We start from the raw sequence: 22736 nt of genomic DNA on the forward strand, positions 1-22736 counted from the left end.
AGCGAATTACCGTACGCGTATATGCCGAGTAAAACCATATTAGCGTGAAGTCTATAAAACTTCTTTATTATATTTAAGTTGCTTAGGATTATTCCATAAAAACCATTTTAAATACGTATTCTGAGGTTATGAAATAATCCCTAAACCAACGCTGGTGTTCCAGATGATTTTTCATACATGCCTGCTGATCCTTAAAATAACTTTATTCGTGGAGTATGCTCTGTGGTACCACACTGTGGGTACCACACTGATATTTTATTTTTATACTCCAAATTATTACTTATACCTACGCCATGTGTAGTTGTTGGCTTTTATCTTGAAAAAATAGCAAATTCTGTAACCAGTGTGGAAATTAATTACTGGCATATTTAATATCTCCTTATCATTTAACCCTGCCCGAAACAGTCCGTGGCCGTTAAATCCCTTACTGCCTTCTTATCCCCATCAAATTCCACAAAATATAGAGGACGTTTTCATCTCGCAACCTGCGCGTGCGGTCTAAAAGAAAAAATACCCTCGTTCCTTCAGCCGCCCCCATTCCACCCACGACTTTCGTCTCAGAAGCCGTCTCACTACATAACATCGTCACCTACTCGCTAGCCCACTCGACGCGTTCCCTAAAAAAACCAAATGGTCATCTTCCTTGGTCATTCTTCTGAATCTTATTCACATCTCTAACCATATTCAGCAATCAGCAGAATTCTGAATTACACTAAGGCACTTATTTCTTCACGATCGTCCATTATCGAGCAGCGTGGGTAAATCGCCCCAGCACATCATCGTTACTTTGGTAAGCGTTTTAGAATAATATTCTTCCATTGATAATTACAAAAATAACTTTGCGCTAAGCACTGTCTTCATTCATTCTCATAAGAATTAGGAAATCAAGGCCATTGATGCATGAATCTGTAGTCGAACCCTGTTTGACTGTGCATTACAAATTAAGTCTTTATAGCTGTATCGTTTAAAATTAACAACTAATGATCTTCAAATGGGTATATTATTTTTATGCCCACCTGCATGCAGTTGACTGTCCCCCCTTAATTGCCTCATAGTACAAATTTTACGAAGTTGTCTTATGTAAAGTAAAATATGCTCACTAATATAATTGGAGTAAATGTTCAATATATCTCAATGAGAGTTCGCCAAAAATCCATTAATTTGATATTGATCTCCTCTGGAGATCGGGTACGCCTTCAAAAAGCTTTAAAAAATGAAATCGCGCAAAACCCAAATGTATATTTTTTCGCTTGAAAATAGACTTTATTAGCTATCTATATTAAGTTTTAATGTTCGTAGATATCGACTTAATTCGTCAAATGTGTTCATCGACTTTTTTAGTCCACTTCTGGAGGAACGAAAATATAATTATAAACTCAGTCTTTAGCTTGCTCTGCTTATTGCTTTTTTTGTTTGAGGAGACAAACTTTATATGCCTCAAGACTTCTTCTCCAAATATTTTTGATCAGTCACTCTTCGCCCTCACCTAGGAATAACGTCTCCGATATTCCCTTTTGTTCTCTCATAAGGTACCATTCACTCGAGAAGGGACTGAGGTTGCGTCTGCTAACAAGTTCCAGGAGTGGTTGAATTGCCGAACTAAATTATCTCAATGTTAAAAAGAACGCTTTTTCGCTATGCGGTTTATGCTTATGTATATTATATTATGTTTTTTTTCCGTCACTCGGATCTCTTTGTTCCACCATTCGTCCAGTCCTTAGAAATCTAAAAGTGTACACTAATCTTTTCGTGCATTTGAACAATGCCGATAAAAATTTGGACATGTTCACAAACGGAGCAAGTCCTATGCAAGGAGTGCCAATTTGATTACCTTACTTCGGACTTATTTCAAGGACAGATTTTCGGGAAATATGCTAATGGCATATACCTATTGTGGAAAGTAATTATGATACAGCTTTTGCAGTGGCATATCGTGTTGGCGAGAAACCCACGAGAAGAAACTCCCTCCCAAAATTTCAAAAATATTTCAATTTTCTCTTACAAATTTAGGATTTGAAAAATATGCTTAAATTTTAATCTATTTCATGAATAGCTGTAGCCTGTTACCTTTTGACATTTTTAAAATCGTGGAAATGCCCTTTCAATGGTTGAACTTCTTATTTTAATCCTAGAGAACTTTAGGTAGTCAGACATTTCTGAATATGGCTTTGTGAAATTAACTAATCAGGAGGGACGTACTATCTATTTGGGCGCCTATTTTCGAATTTAACCATAATCTTCGTGCATTATTATGAGGCGATTATGATAAAATTATGCCCATTCGCAAGTATTCTATCAACAGTAGTGATTTTCGTCCTTTCGACGTTTAAGAAAAAGGCGAGCACGTCATATTTTATAATATTCTGTTCACAAAATTGATGTGTGTACGTTATATTACACTTATTTATTTGCGTGTGCATCTCGTCATCTGACATGGATCGACTCAACACAGGGTTTTTCTAGGATACGAAGGAAAGCCAAGTTGAAGCACTCCTTTTCTTGCTCCTCCTGCACTCCTAGCCTGCTAGGAAAGACGAGGGACTCCAGGATGTGGCTTTATGCTACGAGGATGGTCTGAAAAGTTTCCTTTGTCAGCTCGGAAACTTTTCAGAATACCCTCGTAACATAATGAGCATAGAGAAGGCACAGAGGTCAACTATCGACCTTCATTGACCCACATGTCCATGGTACCGGGTTGAGGTCATACAACCTGACGTAGTGGCGAAGGTATCGGACAGGAAGATGAGGGAATAGAGAGAGAGCAGATGGAACGCTGGAGAAGAGAAATGAAAGGGTAGAGATAAGGAATCAACGAGCAAGAATCAAGACTGACAGTGGAAGGTAATCAACTGAGGAAGAGAGCGTAGGTTGGTGACCACATCAATAAACCCTGAGACGTCAAATACAGTAAGCACTCTATCCAGTTAAAGAAGTACATTCTGAGAAATTCGTCAGCAGTTTTTCTCAACCCTTTGATGATTAATTGAAAAACATATTTACTCGAGGTCAACGGCAGGCAAAACCTTTTATTCCCTACCTTCACCGAGATGCATGTGAGGTAACACCCTCAGAACTTCGTGTGCATAAGGCATAGGGACACCGATTGAAAAGATCTCTCTGCATCAAATAATTGAGGATATTCTTTTCTTTCGGATAGAAATTCATAAACCAATTTTTTGTCCTTCGTATTAAGATTCAGCAGATGCCCGGTGATCTTTCATTTACGCCACGACACCTCGATTGAGCAAATATGCAACTTTTGTAGCGTGTTCTATCATTTGTCGCCTTTTGGCTGCTCCGAGGGGGTTCGTAGGTGTGTTTGACATACTTTCCCCATTCTATAGTGAAAAATTAACTGTAGCACTCTCTTGGTATCCGACTTATTTTCCTTACTCCCTTCCTCGTCTTTTTTTCACTCCTTCTCCTTGAATGACCGAAAGGGTGCGCCACTGCACCTCCACATCACAATGGTGAGGCACAGCTCGCTGCCACGAAATGAGAAACCTCATACTTTATTTTTAACGCAATTTTTTTTTGGTCCATTGCATAAGTGACAAGATTTATGAATTTTCCTTGAACCAAAATCTTCGGGGATAAATTCGTCTAAAATCTAAAACTGGAGAAAAAAAACGGATCGAGCTGACACACTTACATATTTCCTCCTCTTCCGCCCACAGGAATGCGAAGTGACGATGACTGCGATGGTGGCAGCTGCCGCATTTTGCCGGAAGGTGGCCTTGCTTTAGCCGTGACCCGGAGGACTCGCTCAGATGGCCCCGACAGCGGCGATGCCCGCGGCGGCCCCGACTCATCCTCCCCTTCCTTCCTCCGCTGCTGCTCCAGCTTCCCACGACCTTCCTGTTCCAGACAGTCGTGGGAGAGAAGGTTCCCATTCCTCGCGTGGAGCAGGAATTACAAAGCTGACGATCTCTTCGCAGACTTCCTTGCCGGGTTGACTGTCGGGTTGACGGCCATCCCTCAGGGCATAGCGTATGGAGTGGTCGCCGGCCTTCCCCCTCAGGTGTGACCTTGGCCATACTTTTTCCACACTTCGTAACTTTTACAAGCACCCGAGCATTTCCTCTGGTGCGATTTGTTTTCTAACTCTCAGGGAAACTTCATTCGAAAAGCCAAACAGTTCCCCTGAAAAACAGATTTCAATTAAAAGTTAATACTAAAATGACACATCTAAAGAAAACCAAACTGTTTTTCGCCACTTTGAACTTCTTTAATCACATCTTTCCAATGATTGTTTCCCAATGACCCTCTCAGCTGTTATCATGAAATAAAATGATTCCATTGCCAATGGAAGATGAATGACAAGCAATTTGTAAATCTAACTCCCAAATATGTTCTTTGTAGAAATATGAATAGCCTATAGAGATATAATTCCATCATATTATTTCATTACAATTTATTATTAATGCTATTTTACAGAGAAAGGATTAAAGAAAATGTTTCCTTTTTTTCTATGGCTTTCATTGCAGTTTTTGTCATTATCTTCCATTCATATATTGTTAATCAACACAAATATTTGTACAAATATAGAACAAAATTTTGAAATACTTCTAAAAATGATATCAAAAAACATACACACACACACTTAACCATTAGGTAAATCAACATAAGCTGCTTTCGCATATGCAATAAATGATCCAATAACTATTTTTATTTTCATTTTCTATTTCAGTATGGCCTTTATTCATCCTTTATGGGATGTTTTGTATATATTTTTCTTGGAAGCTGCAAAGACATCACAATTGGACCTACAGCTATTATGGCCCTGATGGCACAAGTCTACGTTGAGAGCTATGGTCCAGCATTTGCAACACTCCTTACCTTCTTGTCAGGCTGTATTATACTTATCCTTGGCCTTCTTCAATTAGGTTGGTATTTAGTCCACCATTTTCTATTAAATAGTCTAATTCTATAACTAAAATATAACTTATAAATTATTTAATATTGAACTACCAAGAGCATTAGGCATATCACTATTGCTACAGTAAGTGGAGCAACTAAATACATTTCTATGTATTATTATTTTCCTTAAGAAATAATAAAATCATATTGTCACCATGCAAAAGTAATGGTTTTGGATTAGTTTCAATTGCTCAGCAAGGATACTGGCTGAAATATTTTGACACATATAATGCCAAATCCTTTTCTGGAAAGAACACGGACTTTTCTCCAGGCCTCCGACATGTTTTATTTTCTTAATTTTGCATGATCTGTTATACTCTTGCATGCTGGTGACAAAATTTTTTTAAAGAATGAATTCCATTTTGGCAAGAATCCTCTAAATTTAAGTATTTTTAAGCATATAAGTATAAATCAGTTGCATGAAAAAATTCAAAGACTTATCTGTTGCTTTAACCATTTCATTAAAAAATTTTCTTACAACATTGTTTTTGAACACTGATCTTACCTGGTTGTAATTAGGTGGCAAACTGTAAGCATTTAAAATAGGCTAGGGGCCATAAATCAACCTGAAATTGGCACAAATAATACTTTCATGTATGCTGGCTGCAATATAATTTTTCCATAATGCAAGAGTCAAATATTAACCCTTGGAAAAAGTATTTAAGTATGAGTTTCATAATTCTACCAGTCCTCAGCTCTATTTTAGCCCAATAAATGGGAGTTTATTCATGGGCAATAGGCTAAACTGATATTTAAGTCAATCTTGCCTTTAATTTCTAACTAAATCTATGCATATTATGATGTCATGGTATTTTAGCATTTTTACTATATGTTGCCCTGGTGTAAGAAATGGTCATTAGTAGATAGCAAATTTTAAACTTCATAATTGCAAAAAAAAAACCTTTTAGCCAAAAGAGCTGATCAGGCCGAGTATTGTAAATGCCATTAATTTTCATTTGACAAGCACTTAAAATAAGGAAATTTTCTTTGGGTGAATATATTTTTACAAATAAGGCCAAAGAAAATTGATATTAATGTATGCTAGAGGCTATTATGTGATCATATTATAAATAAGTATTCACAATATTTTGTTGTTGGCCCAAAGAGGAATTTGAAATGAGAGGATTAACAAGTAGTTCAGGGATAGAAATATCAGACTTGGAGAAGTCTGGAACCTGATTCATATCACTGATATTTTACTTTATCTATTGTTCATTTTCTAGGATTTCTAGTGGATTTTATTTCAATGCCTGTGACCGCTGGTTTCACTTCAGCAGCTGCAATTACAATTGCTTCAGGCCAAGTTAAAGGAATTCTGGGCATTCGAGGGAAATCGAATGAATTTTTGGAAGCATGGCACAATGTTTTTGAGCACATAACAGAAACAAATCTGTGGGATTTTTTCTTAGGAGTGACTTGTATTGTACTTCTGTTAGCTGCCAGGGTAAGTCACTGCTTTTTAATAAAATATTCATATCCCTAGAATATATTGTTTAGAATTTCAATGCTGGAGTTGATGAAAACGTGATGCATTAAGGAAACAATGTCCTTCTGTTACAAATTCCCAAGGTTTAGCCAAATTTAAATTTCAAATAGACCAATGCTTGGATAAAATTCCTTCAAAATTAGCATATCATAAACCTCCCATTTTTATTAAATCTGATGCATCCAGCTAATGATATAACATTGTGGCAAATTGCATGTTGCTGATTTTCAATATGCATGCTAAAGCCAAAAATCTGAAAAATATCCGAGTTAGAATAAAAAGCATCTATACCCTGACAGAAATTTTAGAACAGGTCTGATCTATGAAACCACATCAGGAAATGACCCAGGGTACACCTAGGTTAGACGTTTCATGGATGAGTCTTTGCTTTGGCCAAATTTGGCAAATGTCAAATCAAATTCAAATCAGACCTGAACAACCTAAACTTGAGTTAGGCTAGGGCTATGGCTACGGTTAGGTTAAACCTTGGCTACTAGAAATCTGATCTTATTTGTTTGCATCAAATCTAATTTTACTATAATCAAATCAGACTTGATCTGGTTAATTGATCACAAATTATTAAAATGGTAGGGCTTAAATTCTAAACAATTACTTTTGAAATGTTTGTTTTCCCTCAAATCTGTATTGAGCACAGAAAGTGATATCATTCAAGAAAAAATTAGTATATTCATCAAAGAGGCAATAGTAACTTAGCATGAATAAAATATATTTTTCACTTTTTACCCACCACTGTAAAAATTAGCAGCCAATTTTTTCCATCAAGCATTTAAAGATCTTCCTCCAATGCCAGGGAAAACTTTTAAAAATATGAAAGGACCAATTCACTTAATACAGCTAGACAATGTAAAAGATAAAACAAAGAACTCAAAATTCTAAAAGGAAACAGTTTGGCAATAATGAAGCATCTAAAGCTGGCAAATAAATTAGAAAAATAATCAATATTTAGTGTCAAAATAAATAAATAAATAAATAAATATATATATATAGAAAAAATATATATATAATAAATGTTAGCAGATAAACATATTTACATAATATAATTTATAAAAAAAAGATGTGTAGATTATGCACGTGTAAAAAGTGAGCCATGAAATAAAAATTGACCCAGAAGCATTCATTGGAAAATATTTTTGGTAGTAAAGTTAGCAAATATTACATGTACGTAAACTTGAACTTTTGTCGGGATTATCAACTTTCCTCTGATGCTAGATTAGAACTACTACTCATCAATTTTAAAACAGAATTTTTTAAGCAAATTGGAAATTTAATTACATTCAAGATTAATTACCTAACAATGACTGTAAATAAGTTACACCTTACTAAAATAATAAATATGTTTATGAAGTAGGGATGTGGTAGTCTGGAGGGTAGAGCATTGAACTACTGACCCGAGCATCCAGGTTCAATTCCAGAGCATGCCTGTGGGTGCTCTTGCCCAAGCTGTGTGATTTTTTGGGTACCAGATCTTCCTGAGAAAGCACAGGTGGCACAGGGAAAAGAACTTGCCTACTCTACCCTGATATATGAATTTCGCACATCATCGGGCATAGCACTATATGAGCTCAACCCTCATCTATCAAACCGAACTTCAGATTGATAACTGTGGTTTATATGCTTAAGTAATATATGTGTAGTATCAGGTCTGATGTGACAAAGTTGTCCCGTTGTAAGGAATAATTATATTCAATTTTTTATTACAATGGCTAGTTTGATTCATTGCCTAATTTTCAATTCATTCAATTCTTATCAAGTACATAACTACATGGAAATATTTATTCAGGTGGATTCACTTCAATATATTACTTAGAAAGTCATTATGCGAGGATAAATAAATTTATACCATATCATTTTTCATTTAAGAAACTGAAAGATGTTAAGAGTAACAACAGAGTCGCAACAGCATTGATTCGCCTCACTTCTCTTGGAAGAAATGCCATCATTGTAATTATTGGTACCTTAGTTGCTTACATTTGCTACCTAAATGGAGCAACACCATTTCAACTCACAGGTATGTAAAAAAAATTAGCTTTGATTTATCCTATAATTAATCCATTCACTTAATTAAAGTCAAGCTATCTAATAATAAATGGACTCCCAATATTAAGGCTATTTTTAATTAAATATAGTAAGTATAACACTTTCTTAATTATTTCATGAAAACATGATCTAATATAGACTTAAAATGGAAGGTAATGGTGAAGATACCTTGAAATGCATTTTCTGAGCAAAGAATTTGCTAACTGATGCATATAAGTGGACTACCAGTAGATATGTAAAAATTTAGATTGTTGAAATTCAAAACAAGAAATAAAATTCTCCTATTTATAGAAGCAAACATCAACAGTGCAAATAACTAAAGCAGGGTTCTTCTGTTTCAAGATTTATGAAAGTATTGTTTTGCTTCACTAATGAAAAAACATGTACTTGTCATAAATAAAGGACATCCATTAATTCAACTTATATGTTGCATCCATTTAGGAGCCGTTCAAGAAGGGTTGCCCAACTTTGAACCCCCACCATTCCATGCCACTAATGGGAACAATACATACACTTTTGTGGAAATGGTGTCAGAACTTGGTTCATCAATAGCTGTAATTCCTCTAGTAGCAGTTTTGGAAAGCATTGCCATTGGAAAAGCATTTTGTAAGTATGGACAAAACAAATGGTGGCTCTTCATATTTACCTTAAAACCCCACCACAGATTCTTCACTGTCAGGGCCAGTTGTCACCATTCTGACCCTCATCTCAATGAGTGCAAGGAAGATAGCTAACCTAGACTATCATGTATCCTTGCATTAGTGCTACTCCACATAGTTGGATGGGGTCTGTGACTTTAGGAACACCGAGACTGAAGCAAAATGATTCAATTACCACTCCTTTTTGTTGAACTGGCAAAAAAGGAATGCATTTATGATATATTAGTGTGCCTCATTGTGTACATTTAAAGTCATATACACATAACTTTAAGATCAAAACTACTACCAAAAAGGTAAATACCATGAATTCAACATGTTATATTATTTGCCAATGCTGGTGTATCAGTGCTTTCAAATGGCAATATGTACATAATATTTTCTACCTCTATTTTATAACTATATACAGAAGCTTCCATTGGTTTCAAAATGTTTTCAACTAATAATTCAATATCTTGTTCATTGAATTTGGAACTCGAACTTGAATTGAACTTGGAAATTTTTCCAAGTTCATTAGAAATTACCTATATTAGAAAGGATTTATTACAAAGTAGATTCAGATACAAAAATATTTTTAAAGTGTTGCCTTAATTACTATTTTTTCTTTTTCAATGATCAGCTAATGGGAAGGCATTGGATGCAACCCAGGAAATGGTGGCTTTAGGGGCTTGCAACATTTTTGGATCATTTGTTCACTCCATTCCTGTGACAGGTTCTTTTACACGAACAGCTGTGAATAATGCTTCTGGAGTAAGGACACCTTTAGGAGGTCTTTTTACAGGTTAGCATGATAGATTTTTTATTCAAGCCATTTTTATTATGTATGTATGAGGGTGAGTCAATAAGATTCTTCATTATTTGTATAAGTTCAAGAGTTATGATACATTTTCTTGCTACCTGGATTAGCCATGGCCTTTATCTGTTTACCAGCAACTTCTACTTTTGACTACAAAACACTCAAGCAGATGCAGGTTTTTGATCCCACCTTGTATTTCTTCCAAATAATTCCATTCTCTGAAAAGGCTAATTTAACAAAGGAATATATGATGTCAGTTTATATCCCTAGTTGCGTAGTGAGAGTAGGATTATTTAATATGCCCTTTATGAGACCCCATAATATCCGTAAAAGGAAAATAGCTAAAACATAAATTAATGACTTCATGGTGAAAATGATATTGTAGAATTTTTCAAGGCCAATTTACACTGCCTTTTCTATTTAATGTACATTAATTAAGGGAGTAAATTCAATTAATTAATGTGAGGAAATGAACAATGAATGGAGGGAACAACTTCCTCATTACCTTCTTAAATGGTAGTTATGACTGAACTGGATAAATTCCAATTTTTTTTTATTCCATCTCCTTTCAAGAGGTCCTCAGCATTAATTTAATAAATGAATGATACAGAGGGCACCCAAGTTAAATTCTGATCTCATTATTAACACTCCTCATTTGATCAGCTTATTTGACATCCAAGGATAAGAAGTAAAATAAGAATGCCAACTGCAACTAATGGAGATAACTTTTAATATTGACATTACACTAATGTAACCATAGTAATAAACTGTTTAACCCTGGTATCTTAAACAATAGCTTTCCAAGCATCTTTCTTTTCAAATAAATGCTGTCAATTCCATTAGGTAGGCCTGGAAGTACTTTAAAAAGCTTCTTGACATTCACCATAATCATGCATGATGCGGATGGGCATTCTAGCACGCCATGTGTGCTAATCCTTGTAAAAGTGGGTAAATCATTAGACTACACTCATCACTTATTTTCCCTAAATCAGCAGTAGGAAATTGGCCACTTTTGCTGCTCCCAAAGTGCTCTTTACTCAACCTTGTGAGCAATGATTCGAAACCTCTTGTATATTTTGTGTTCCAGTACTCTTCTTCCCCAACATAGATCACCCAGACCATAACATGGCTTCTTCTTTAACCAGCTTTTTAGTCTTTCGTTTACCTGCTGTTCATTCTTAACCTTGCTGTGAGCTCGAAATTAGCATCCCCTAACCCCCCCACATCTTGCAGCCAATTAATGAAATTACCTGTGTACTATTAAATCAACGGCCAAATAGTGACTAATAGTCTTCTTCACCCCATGTCATAGATATTAAAATTAGGATCCTTGGCAAAGTGGACCATTATCATGAACTCTCATAAATTACACCTCTAACTTAACTTGTACACATTATAAATATATTCAAAACATATTTTCAGTAAATACTGCCTTCTATATAATGTAAAGATGAATATATTGAACCTATTGATTCGTAAAACCACAGCCTTTAATGCTTTGTTGTAATCAGTTAATAAATGATAAGGTACTAACCTCCATTTAATATTTGCAGGAGTAATGGTTCTCATGGCACTGGGATTCCTGACATCAACTTTTTACTTCATTCCAAAAGCAACACTGTCAGCAGTGATCATTTGTGCTGTGATCTTTATGATAGAATATCATGTTGTCATAGTCCTATGGAAAACAAAGAGTAAGTATGAAACAAATGTATTTCTAAATTTTAAATAGTAGTTTCTTAACATGCCTAGTCCACAATACATATATTGCAAGTTCATTTTGAATTAAGCACTCTGCCAGATTTTTTCCCATGAGCAGTGATACAAGCCGGTTTCACATAGGGAATCTAATGACAGATTTTGATTGCATATTACCTAAGTTGTGCAATTTTAAATTAATTTTAATCATCAAAGTCTGATTTTCCAATGAAAAATCTGCATGACAATGTCATAATATCCTCTCTCTCAACATTATTACTATGTGTTAAACTGAAAACCTTTCAATGGTTATTACGACTGAGATAGTAAAAATACTACTAGCATATCAAATTTATTGTGGCGACACTCCCTTTCATGGCTCTTTTTAAAAGCATGTTATCGAAAAAGATGGAACGACATGGGTTATAAAACTAATGCTTAATAATAAATGCTATTGAATATGAAACTATTGTGAAAATGAATAACTGTAAAAGGCTCTTAAATTATATCAAACATGGTGAAGGTCGCCATGGTGAAGTAAACTAATTAACACAAACATCCAAATAGAAATATACATGAAGAATGATCTGGTACTTTCCCGGCGAATAATGTTTTCCAAGATGCCCTGAAGACGATGGACGACTCGGCCATCGAAACGTCGGCAAACCTACGAACGTGGACCCGGTGGGAGACCCGAATAATCTTGGAGAAGAAATATACATTATGATATTTTTATTTTACAGAGCTTGATCTGATTCCATGCTTTACAACTTTTTTTGTGAGCTTGTTATTGGGATTGGAGTATGGAATCTTGGTTGGTGTGGCTGTGAATTTACTATTTCTGCTGTATGATGTTGCAAGACCTTCAATTAAAATAAATAAGTTAAAGGTAATGTACTAAATTCAGCAAATTCTATATAGTTTATAGGACAATTGAATTTATGTGTTAGAAATGATATTGTAATTCTTTGGGTATTTTCACTTAGCTAGCCAAATCTCCAAAAATAACACAAGACCTAAAACATCTACGTTTATATTACGTAAACTTGCCCTTGTTAGCTAAAGGTGATCATCGATATACCTTGAATACTATTCTACAGGCTTCAGATTGAAAATTTCAATACAAAAATATATTTTAACCTCATATTTTATTTTATAATGCTAATAAATCCTCCCTTCATATTGAGAAAAAAGCACTAGTTATCCAACCTCATCCTACACTGTGGAGCTATTATAAATGGATGAATCTTAATTTCAAATAAATCAAATTTGTAATCAAGAATTCATAGTTCAAGGCTTTCTCTGAAACAAAAACAATTATAAACATTTGGTTTTCTACCATTTTAGCTAGGCTTTGGATGAACACCAACTGTGCATATCTACATTTATTGGCTTCATTGAACAAAATAAAACCTGACAACCCACACTGCAATATCTCTTCTTCAATTCTGTAAACATTCTATCTCCCTTCATTTTTTCCAACATCTTGATCCTTTTCATACCCCTACCTTGCTTGCCTAACATCCTCCCCTCTGTCACAGTTTTCAGCAGCCCATCACCTTCTAAAATGCTCTACATCCATCTCTCCTACCTTTTCGCTTAACGCTCTCTCATCCACCACCATGCCTAGTACTCCTTCGTTTGGTTTCATATCCATCCATTTTACCCTTCTAATCCTTCTCCATACCCACATCTCAAAAACCTTTAATCTTAGCCTCTTATCTTGCTTCAATAACCAAATATCAAAGCCATACAAAACCACACTTCAAAATGCCTCATGTTCAAAAAATTGATCAAATCAGAATTAAAAATATAGATGCACACCTATAAATCAATCTGCTTTGAACCAATTACTAAATATAACATTATTTTATACCAGATATACTCTCCCCTTTATTATCTGTGTTTTACTATGCTGCAGGATATTTGATATACAAGTGATATATTATGCTAATTTTTCATTTCAGTATGGACATAACTGTGTGCTGTTGATGACCCCAGACCGAAGTGTTGTGTTTCCTTCGGCTGAATATGTAAGGGAATATGTTCTGAAGTCAAGTGGCAGTGATGACCAGAAAGATTGCAATTACACTGTTGTAATTGATGGTACCCACATACAGTACATAGATGCAACAGCAGCTAAGGTGTGTTTCACTGTATATAACACATGTAACAAGATTTCTAATATTTAAGAACCATTTTCATCACATGAGTCATATGTACATTAACCCATGATTGATAAAGATAAAAATATCAACCCACTTAACTTTGAGGCCTATGCCAACAATCTTCATGTGCAAATTGTGTATTTTATATACATAAATACGAGGGTCATCCGGAAAGTAGTACCCGTTCGTGAAATAAAGACACAAAAGTAAATATTAACAAACATAAAAAATTTTATTTGAAAGAGGATACTTTAAACTACTTCTCAACATAATCTCCAAGCAAATTAAGGCATTTGTCATAACGTGTGACAAGTTTCTGTATTCCTGCTGCATAGTCCTTCGCCGCCAGCTCATTGAGATACGCGAGGGACCCATCTTGCACAAATTTTTGCATAATGCAGATGGTGTTTAACAATTTCATGAACAATTGTTCGAGAAACATTGGGAAAATGCTCACAGATGTCATCAATTGTGACGCGCCGATCGTTCCTCACGAATTCGTCAACTGAGCTCACCAGTTGGTCTGTAATGACAGACGGTCTCCCCGAACGCTCATCGTCGTGTGTGTTCCCCCTCCCCATGTTGAAGTTGCGACACCACCGCCGAACAGACGACTCGTCCATTACATTGTCTCCATACACCTCCTTTAATTGGCGATGAATATCACATGGGCGAACGTTTCTTGCATTGAGGAATTTAATCACTGCCCTCACTTCACAACTGGCGGCGTTCTCAATTTTTTTAAACATTGTAAACAATCACAGAAACAACACAGGCAATGCTAGCGTCACGCAACTTGGCTCAGAGAAGGCAGACAAGCCACTGAAGCTATCTGACCTCGTCCAGCGGCTACTCGCGTCGTCAGCACTTCATGCGGCACGAACGGGTACTACTTTCCGGATGACCCTCGTATGTGACCTTCTTTAGATCTTACTGTACTTTTGGGAGGGATCTCATTATGTGATCACAATTTTATTTCAGTGCATTAAGTTAATGATAGAAGACATAGAGGCCAAAAAGTATTCAGTCATCCTTTGGAATTGGAAAAGAAGTGTTGCTGAAACTTGCTTTGGCATTGACCCAGGAATGTTGGAGTATTTCCACTGTGAGGAATCTCTGGAAAAATTGTTTGCAGGTATGTATTCAAAACCAATGTTTTTAAACAAAAATGGCTATCATGTAAACACCAAAATATATTTTTAATGAGTTTTGAACTCCTTCAAAATATACAAGTAATTGTACATGGTTATCAATGGATAGTAACTTTACACTAATGCAGAAATGGAAAGGCTAACTGGGGCAATTTAGACTTTATCAGAAGTTTAAAAAAAATCATTAAAAGAAGGCTCAAAACCTCTTTGAGACAACTATTCATTGAGCTTTACCATTTTCATTTTTACATTAATATGTTCCACATCTTATGTTGAAATATCAAACAATTATATTGACCTGAATTCCTGATATGATTCCCCATTTTCTGAAATATCAACAGCAAAAATATCATTGAGGTATTATATGGTACATGAATTTTATTGATATTTATATAATAATTTCTTTCACATTTTTAAAATGCTCTCACTTTCCTGTACTATGTATCTCTTTCAATAAGAATAATTATTTCCCCTAAAGAGCTTGGAATTAAATATTTTTGACACCCATAAGTAAAAAGTATAGGGAACTACAATGAGGCCAATACAGTATTTCAGTCAGGTACCTGCAGTCAGAACATGCCCAATGTGGCCCAATAGTCTATTATTTTCAATTCACCACTCTAAAGTAAAGCAACCTTTTCATCCCATACCATTACTATCCAGTTGACCAAATAATTTGGTTTACATTTTTGTGTTTTTTACATCAAGAAACAAAATCGCACATTGATTTCATCAATATAAGTAAGAGCTGAATTTAATAGAAGAGCAAAGAGATGTCTTCTTAAGGCATCTTGGTCAACCATTCATACGATTTGTTTTGATAAGGGATATCCATAATCTGGATTGGTAACCTTTAAACATTCTTACGCTCAGGTCCAAAAAAAAATTTGTTTCTCAACTGTACCATATTAAAGGAACAGAAAATAGTCAGCATTATATTCTACCCTAAACAGGAAAAATACTGTAACTAGGACATAATATTTATATTGTCCTCACTAATATGGAATTCTTTTTTAAGTTGTAGAATTCAAATCAAGATTCTTAGACTTTCAAAATATTGGCTTCAATGACTAACACTACCTGATAATCTGTGAGGTTTTGGGAAGATTGTACGTAGAAAATACCTTTGCAGTATTTGAGTGGAACAATAAATATATTGGTACCCCCTGATGGTTAAGTTGTATTGAGTGGCATACCACAAGTCTGAATATTTTGAATAGTGATGGCAGTTATTATGCTTCTCAGTTCACTTCAATTCACAGATACAAAACAGAAATGAAAAAAAAACATTTTTTAACTGTTGGACAGTTTCAGTTCTGGTAAACTTAGAGTTTAGCATAAACCCGCAATTTTGCCCAAAACTGGGTTTTGCAAAATTAATTGATAAATTACAGCTTCTTTGCAAGTGCTCAAATTATTACCCTCTGCGTCACTTTTTAATTCTTTAAGCTGAAGATATAGAGAATTCTTACATATTCTTGGTCATCTATGAAGATAAGGATGTTTGGGATTGATTTTTTTTTAAATAGAACCACAAAGTGTATTTTGCAGATTAATAAAATATAATTTGAGAAAATGTCTACATAAAATTAGTTGCATTATATATCAGACCAGCAGAACTGGTCAATCACCTCAGATCATTACTTTGATTTTTACAATATCTTGGGCTAATTTTTACGGGCAAAGCTGTTCTAAATTGTTGAATTTCTACTATTTTAACAATGCATCAAAAAGCAGTCTTTCTGTTTAAAAAATGCACTCTGCAATGAGTTCACATCCCTAGAGTGGGATAGAAAAGGGATTTGTCCCAGGCTAGTGGGTATTTTATTGAAAGCAACAACAGTACAGAATGATAGATATTAGATGACTGATGGATTACAACTTCCTTGGTAATCTTTGAATTTGATTATCAACCATTCGTCTCATATTCAAGTGATTAGACTACTTTGATTATGAACCACTAAATCCTGAGAATATCTACATATTAATTATGACCTTTACTTAAATTGGCTTTCATTATTTGAATGGTTCAATCAAATTTTAGGCTTGAGGTTTCCAAAACTTCCTGATTTTAACTCATGTACTCATCCCCATCCGACTACAACCCCATTGTTGCTGTCTGATTTTCCATCATATCAGAGCATAAACTAAAGGAAATTTCAAAGTTGGGTAAGCCTAAATTAAACTGTATGAAACTTTTTCCTGCCAGGATATGGTAGAAACTATCACAAAATTAAGTATTTCATTCTCAGCTACCAACTGTAAATTAAGTGATTTTTCATCAGTATCTACAATTCGATCATCCAGGCTCAAATGCTCTCTTGCATGTGTTCAATTAGGAAAAAAAAACAAAAATCACAATGCAACAGAGTCCCTGAATAGTCAGTCAGAGCAGAAAGGTCTCTGATGGTGAAAGGGTTAAGAATTTTTGTTTTAACCTAAAATGCATAGCATGATAAAATGTAATCTACTTCTCGAGAGTCTTTCCATCCCATCCTTCGTTCATTGCAAATTCCCTAAATTTTTCTCCCTCCACCGTGCCTACCCAACCATCTCCCTTTCGTCACAGACATCAACAACCTCCAAAGAAACTGCGGGAGATGCCGCAACAGTAACTTTTAACGGAGTCATCCGCTAATGTGCATTGATCAACAACCTCCTTCATCCATGTTTCCTGACTCCTTCAAATTCATCTCTCTTATGTCTTCCCTGACCATGCCTCACACTTCTTTTTTCCTTTCCGTCCATTTTATTTTTTCCATTCTTCTCCATACTCATATCTTCAAAGAGCTAAAATGTAAAGACTTAATTCAATATTTCATCAAAACTTGTCATAAATGAATAAGTGATTTGTGTGAAAATAAAGGCTTGGATATGCTTATGATTAGTTCATTGAAGTAGGTATATTTTCTTAAGTTTATTTTATCTTGTTCAAGCATGTTTCAAATTATCTATTTATTTTAAGTTCACCCAACAAAATAATAACACGACAGACAATTAATAATGCAATACCCTAAATTTATGAGTATCATTTAAGGAACATGTCTGGCATGAATTTGTATGAGGTATATTATACATGACAATCTAATTAAAAGGAAGTTGCTCGTATGATAGAATTAAAAATTGAACCATGAACTGTGTTTCTTGGCTAGTTGTATCATACAAAAATTATAAATGTATAAAAAAAATGAAATATCTTTCATTTTCTCTTTATAGGGAGTCAAGGATCCCATATTGCTAAAGCAATGTCCAACACAACCTTAAACATTAACTTCCGGGATGAGAAGAATGATATTGGCAAATCAAAGAAAGATTATGTGCCTTCTAAAGTAACTGCCAATGGATATGTTGATTCTTGTGATACAAATAATACTTCACCAATACATGAAGAGGTTTAAGTGAAATTTTGTGTTTAAGATAATGTTACAGAATGTCCTCATCGAACAGACTTCAATCAGACTGAGCCAGGAAAGAAACAAAAAGTACTCCAGTGGAACGTGAGGCTATTAAAAGTGTCCCATCATGGGTTGATGGGTGGATTAGTGCATAGTTCTGTAACAGTGAAGCACGTAGACACACTGTCACCTCTTTTTGCTATTCTAGTCATTCACCAACATTAAAAAGAGGAAGATTTGTGAAGTTTATTGAATTGAAATTTAATATATAAATATGAGTTGTGAAAACATAATTAATTATATATATATATATTATTATATTTTATTACATATCTTGTAAAAATAAATAATCATTTTATAAAAGATGATTTCATTGAAACTGGGACAAGGAAAATCATTGGGACTGGAAATTTGCCTATGAGATATCCTCCTCTGGATGATCTAAAAAGTGAGCAATAATGCCTTTTTAAGTTCCATTGATTTTTATTTTTAAAATGACCAGTTTCGACAAATAGTTGACATCATCAGGTCAACTATTCAATGAAACTGGTTGTTTTTAAAATAAAAATAAAAGGAACTTACAAAGTTATTATTATTCACTTTTCATCATGAAGTTCCATCAAATTGAGCTGGAAACCATAGAATTGGATGATGTATTAGCATTGTATTATTTTCCACTAATTAAACAACATGTTTAGGAATGATTTAACTGAATTGTGGATGCATACAATTTTGGATAAAGTGATCATGAAGATTCTGTGGTTGTATCTTTATATACTGGTGCTAAGTACTGATTTCCAAATTTTAGCTACCTATTATGTTATAAGGTGATATAGGAGCTGACTCAAAGCCAACATTGAAAGTTCTTTCACATTTCAATCACCCAGCTTCTTTTATTGAATATTATTCACCACATCACTCTTTAAGTGTAGCTTCTTATCCCTTGAGCATCTACATTAAAAAGATGCAAGCCTCTTGATAAGTCAGTGCCCATTTTATAGCATTAGACAGCCTATTACCATGGTAACAAATTTTGAGGCTGTTGAAACAGTTTAGACTTAATCATTTTGGAAACCAATTTCATAAATAATGTTATTATTTTTTAACTCTTGATCTACATTTTAAGAATATATAAAAGAATAACACTGATCAAAGAAGAACATAAAATGCACTAATAACTACTTTATCACAAATGTTTCCAATTGTAAATTTTAATTCAGGATTATACGAAATGGCAAGCCTTATACTAAGTGGCATGTCACATGATACACAATAACGTTGGGGGGCTTATCAGAGGCCATTGCCAATTCATTGAATATCATATAAAAATTTGAATCCCACTTATCAGTTGAGGCAATTCATTTCTCCTTATTTAATTCCAGATAAAACAGCATGAACTTCATCACTGCGCAATACTATATGCATTTTTGTGAACATTTGAATGAATAATGAAATATGTTTTAAGCAATAACAGCAATAAATAATATCCAGCTAAGTTTGGTACGAGTACAAAGCTGGAAAAAGTGACTAGTGGATTTTAATATTTTTTCCTTCCATAGCCATTCTGCAAGCCAGGAGGAACTTCATCATTAGCACTATTCAAATTGATATTGTTTATAAGCCTGATGAATGCTTTCATTTTTTCCTGATTTCCTTTTTTCTAGATGGCAATAATAAAAGTTAAATATCACCAGCAAAGAAGCAAAATGAGATGTTGAGCCTAAATCAAATTTTAAGTAATTGACCTAAATATATAAATATAATATCAGACTTTTCATGTCATAAACTTAAGTAACATTTTTTACAACTATATAAAATACTCCTGGGGTCATGTTATTCCCTGGAATTGCAATACTATTTTTGGAATGGTTTTTACTCCATATGTGTACACATTATAAAATACATAAACATAATTCGTTAAAATCGGCTTTTGTAAACAGTAATGCTTATATTAGTTAACAATTTTACTTATTTATTCACAAAGATTTTAGCTCAGTTCAAATGGGAAACAGTCAATTTTCGCTGATTTAATCTTTACAATCATCAACTTTTGAATTGATTAAAATGTTTTAAATAACACTTCTGATAAAGGAATATTATTTTATGTCCAGGTGCAACAATTATGTTTGTTGTTGGGTAAGGTTAGAATATGGATTCAAAAATTATATCATAGAATATGATAACTGTTTGCGACCCCTATAACTCATCCCAAAAGTTATTTTTCAGGGTTGAATTTTTAGACTATTTAATTTAGAGAAAATAGGAACAATATTTCTACTTAGGGTATGTGTTTTTGTAATGAGCTGAAAGAGATTCTCCTCAAATTTGTAACATTCTTTTCCTTCCACTAACTTCTCCTCTTATTATCAGAAGCAAGAGGTCATTGCTCTTTTGATATTTCCCAAGCAGATACATTTGTAAAAAAAATCATCTAGCGACAATTTCATTCCAAATGGATTTATTTTACTCCTGAAATAATTCATCAATTAATTCTATATTTATGCATATACTACAAAGTTACTCACACACTATCTTATACTCTTTCAAGTGGAAAATTAAAGGCGCATCCCTATAATTCTTGCAATGTATTCAACGCAGAGTCTATTAAAAGAGAAATAGCATTATTCCTTCAATTATAATCGTTTTCTTTTTCCACTGCGGTTCATAAATCCTATCATTACGTTGCCAAACCTTAACTCTGGATTTTCCACAGTCTAGAACAGACGTTAAAATGACATTTAAATACTTCACATAGTATCATCATCAGTATTGCAATCCTTGGATTGGTTTTACGGCAACCCTCATTATATTTTAATGCAAGGCTGCATGTTCTAAAGAGAATAATGTGGTGGTTCCCCGTTGCATTCCACAACGCAGTAATGCGGCCGATACCGTGAGCTTCTGGTCACTCTGGCCTGCAGCTGTGGCAGCTGATGCCGGGCCGACCCACTCGGTCTGCGCCACCAGTGCCTAATGGTGAAACTGCTGCCTTTCACCATGGGTTCAGGGTAGCTTTTTCCGGTAAAGTCCATTTTCCTCGTTGTCTTGTTCCGAAATACCATTATTGTGTATTTTCTGTTAACGTGTGGTTACCTAGTTCCAAAAAACCATTAACAAATTTTTTCTCGGCTGAAAAATTTTCGCCGGTCACGGGAATGGAACCAATGACCTTCGGCTGCTAGCATACACACCACCTCCGGTCTACCGTCACCCCCTCACATAGTATAAGGAGTCGGAAGCGCACCTCTGAACTGCTCTGGGCACGTGCGTGTAGTTTTTAATACACGTTTTTACGTAGCGCAACCACCGTATTTTTTATCGGTTAAAAACACCGCAGTTTTACATAGATATGTACACCTTCAGTAAAGGTATACATATCGCTTTATCGCCTTTGCGCCAGTTTCTTCCTTTCCGTCGGGCACTGATATGCATTATTTCATGTGCCACTTAAAAGTGTTGTTCAATGAATTAACTGGCAATGCCTGCGGGAATCGAAATGGGGGCGTGCTAGGGTATAATCACATTCGAAATAAGCATGGTACGGAGAAGTCTAATTAGACGGATGCCTGCTCAAAAAAAGTAGAGCGGCCTCCTCGCTCCATCGAACATTCAATAGGAAACGGCGTTAAATCTCGTGTGACCCTTTTCCAATCTACACGCAGAGAGAGAGTGAGCACACGCTCTCGAGAATGCACCAACGCTGGCTGAGTTTCCTGTTTTCTCTAGCCCATGAGAATGCCGGAAGACGACCCTGGCTGTTTCTCCGAGGTTCGCTCCTGCGTCCTACTTCATCACTCAAATCCTCATTCCCGCCCTGACTACGGCCACTCTACAGATATTTTGTATAGCTTGTACATATATTCCGGATGTCAACCAGCAAACAGCTTTGGGAGCTTTTTTCGAGACTTGGATGACATTAAATGAGTCAGTAGTAGTAGTTTTTAAGGGAGGCGACTGACAGCTAAGCCCATTTACGCCATTAGGGATGGATAGGAAAGGAGAAAGGGTGGAGAGAAACCCGGCGTCGGCATTAGCCTACTCTTTACGAAATGCGCCAAGGGGTCCGCAGCTTAACGCCCCATCGGACGGACGGCGTATTCACTCTAAGTACTCTCCACAAAGCACCTCGAGTAAGGATTGGGATACGACTAAAAAAGATCTACCGTCTCAAGTATTCAAACCTGGGCCCTCTCGGTGAGAAGCCAGTACGTTAGCCATCCCGATTCCCCTATATGAGTCAGGAGAGTCATTTGATCCATTTCAGATTGTAGATGAATGCCAATAGTGACTGTTTCCGTTGTTACTGTTCTAACGTTTGAGAAAAAAAAGGACGCGGTGGAGAATTGATCGGGCGGAGGGGAGCGAGGGAGGAGAGCGCATCGCTCGGGGTTACGCGGTCACACGCCTC

General features: G+C 35.2%; 1 protein-coding gene across 3 annotated transcripts in view; it reads left to right on the top strand.

Moving 5' to 3' along the window:
- The window catches only part of LOC139690685 (sodium-independent sulfate anion transporter-like), an 88581-nt gene extending 69816 nt beyond the window's left edge, over positions 1-18765 (top strand). For all 3 annotated transcript variants that reach the window (XM_071588183.1, XM_071588186.1, XM_071588184.1), the window contains exons 2-12: positions 3678-4021; positions 4691-4886; positions 6144-6364; positions 8288-8435; positions 8906-9070; positions 9740-9901; positions 11470-11610; positions 12358-12503; positions 13582-13758; positions 14764-14917; positions 18150-18765. In XM_071588183.1, the coding sequence (XP_071444284.1) occupies positions 3678-4021; positions 4691-4886; positions 6144-6364; positions 8288-8435; positions 8906-9070; positions 9740-9901; positions 11470-11610; positions 12358-12503; positions 13582-13758; positions 14764-14917; positions 18150-18331 (2036 nt within the window). In that variant the 3' untranslated portion in view covers positions 18332-18765. The remainder of the gene's footprint in view (positions 1-3677; positions 4022-4690; positions 4887-6143; positions 6365-8287; positions 8436-8905; positions 9071-9739; positions 9902-11469; positions 11611-12357; positions 12504-13581; positions 13759-14763; positions 14918-18149) is intronic.
- The last annotated feature ends 3971 nt before the right edge of the window (positions 18766-22736 follow it).

This window comes from Hetaerina americana, unplaced genomic scaffold (assembly GCF_022747635.1).
Source record: "Hetaerina americana unplaced genomic scaffold, ioHetAmer1.1.p SCAF_3, whole genome shotgun sequence".
Classification (NCBI taxonomy): Eukaryota; Metazoa; Arthropoda; class Insecta; order Odonata; family Calopterygidae; genus Hetaerina; species Hetaerina americana.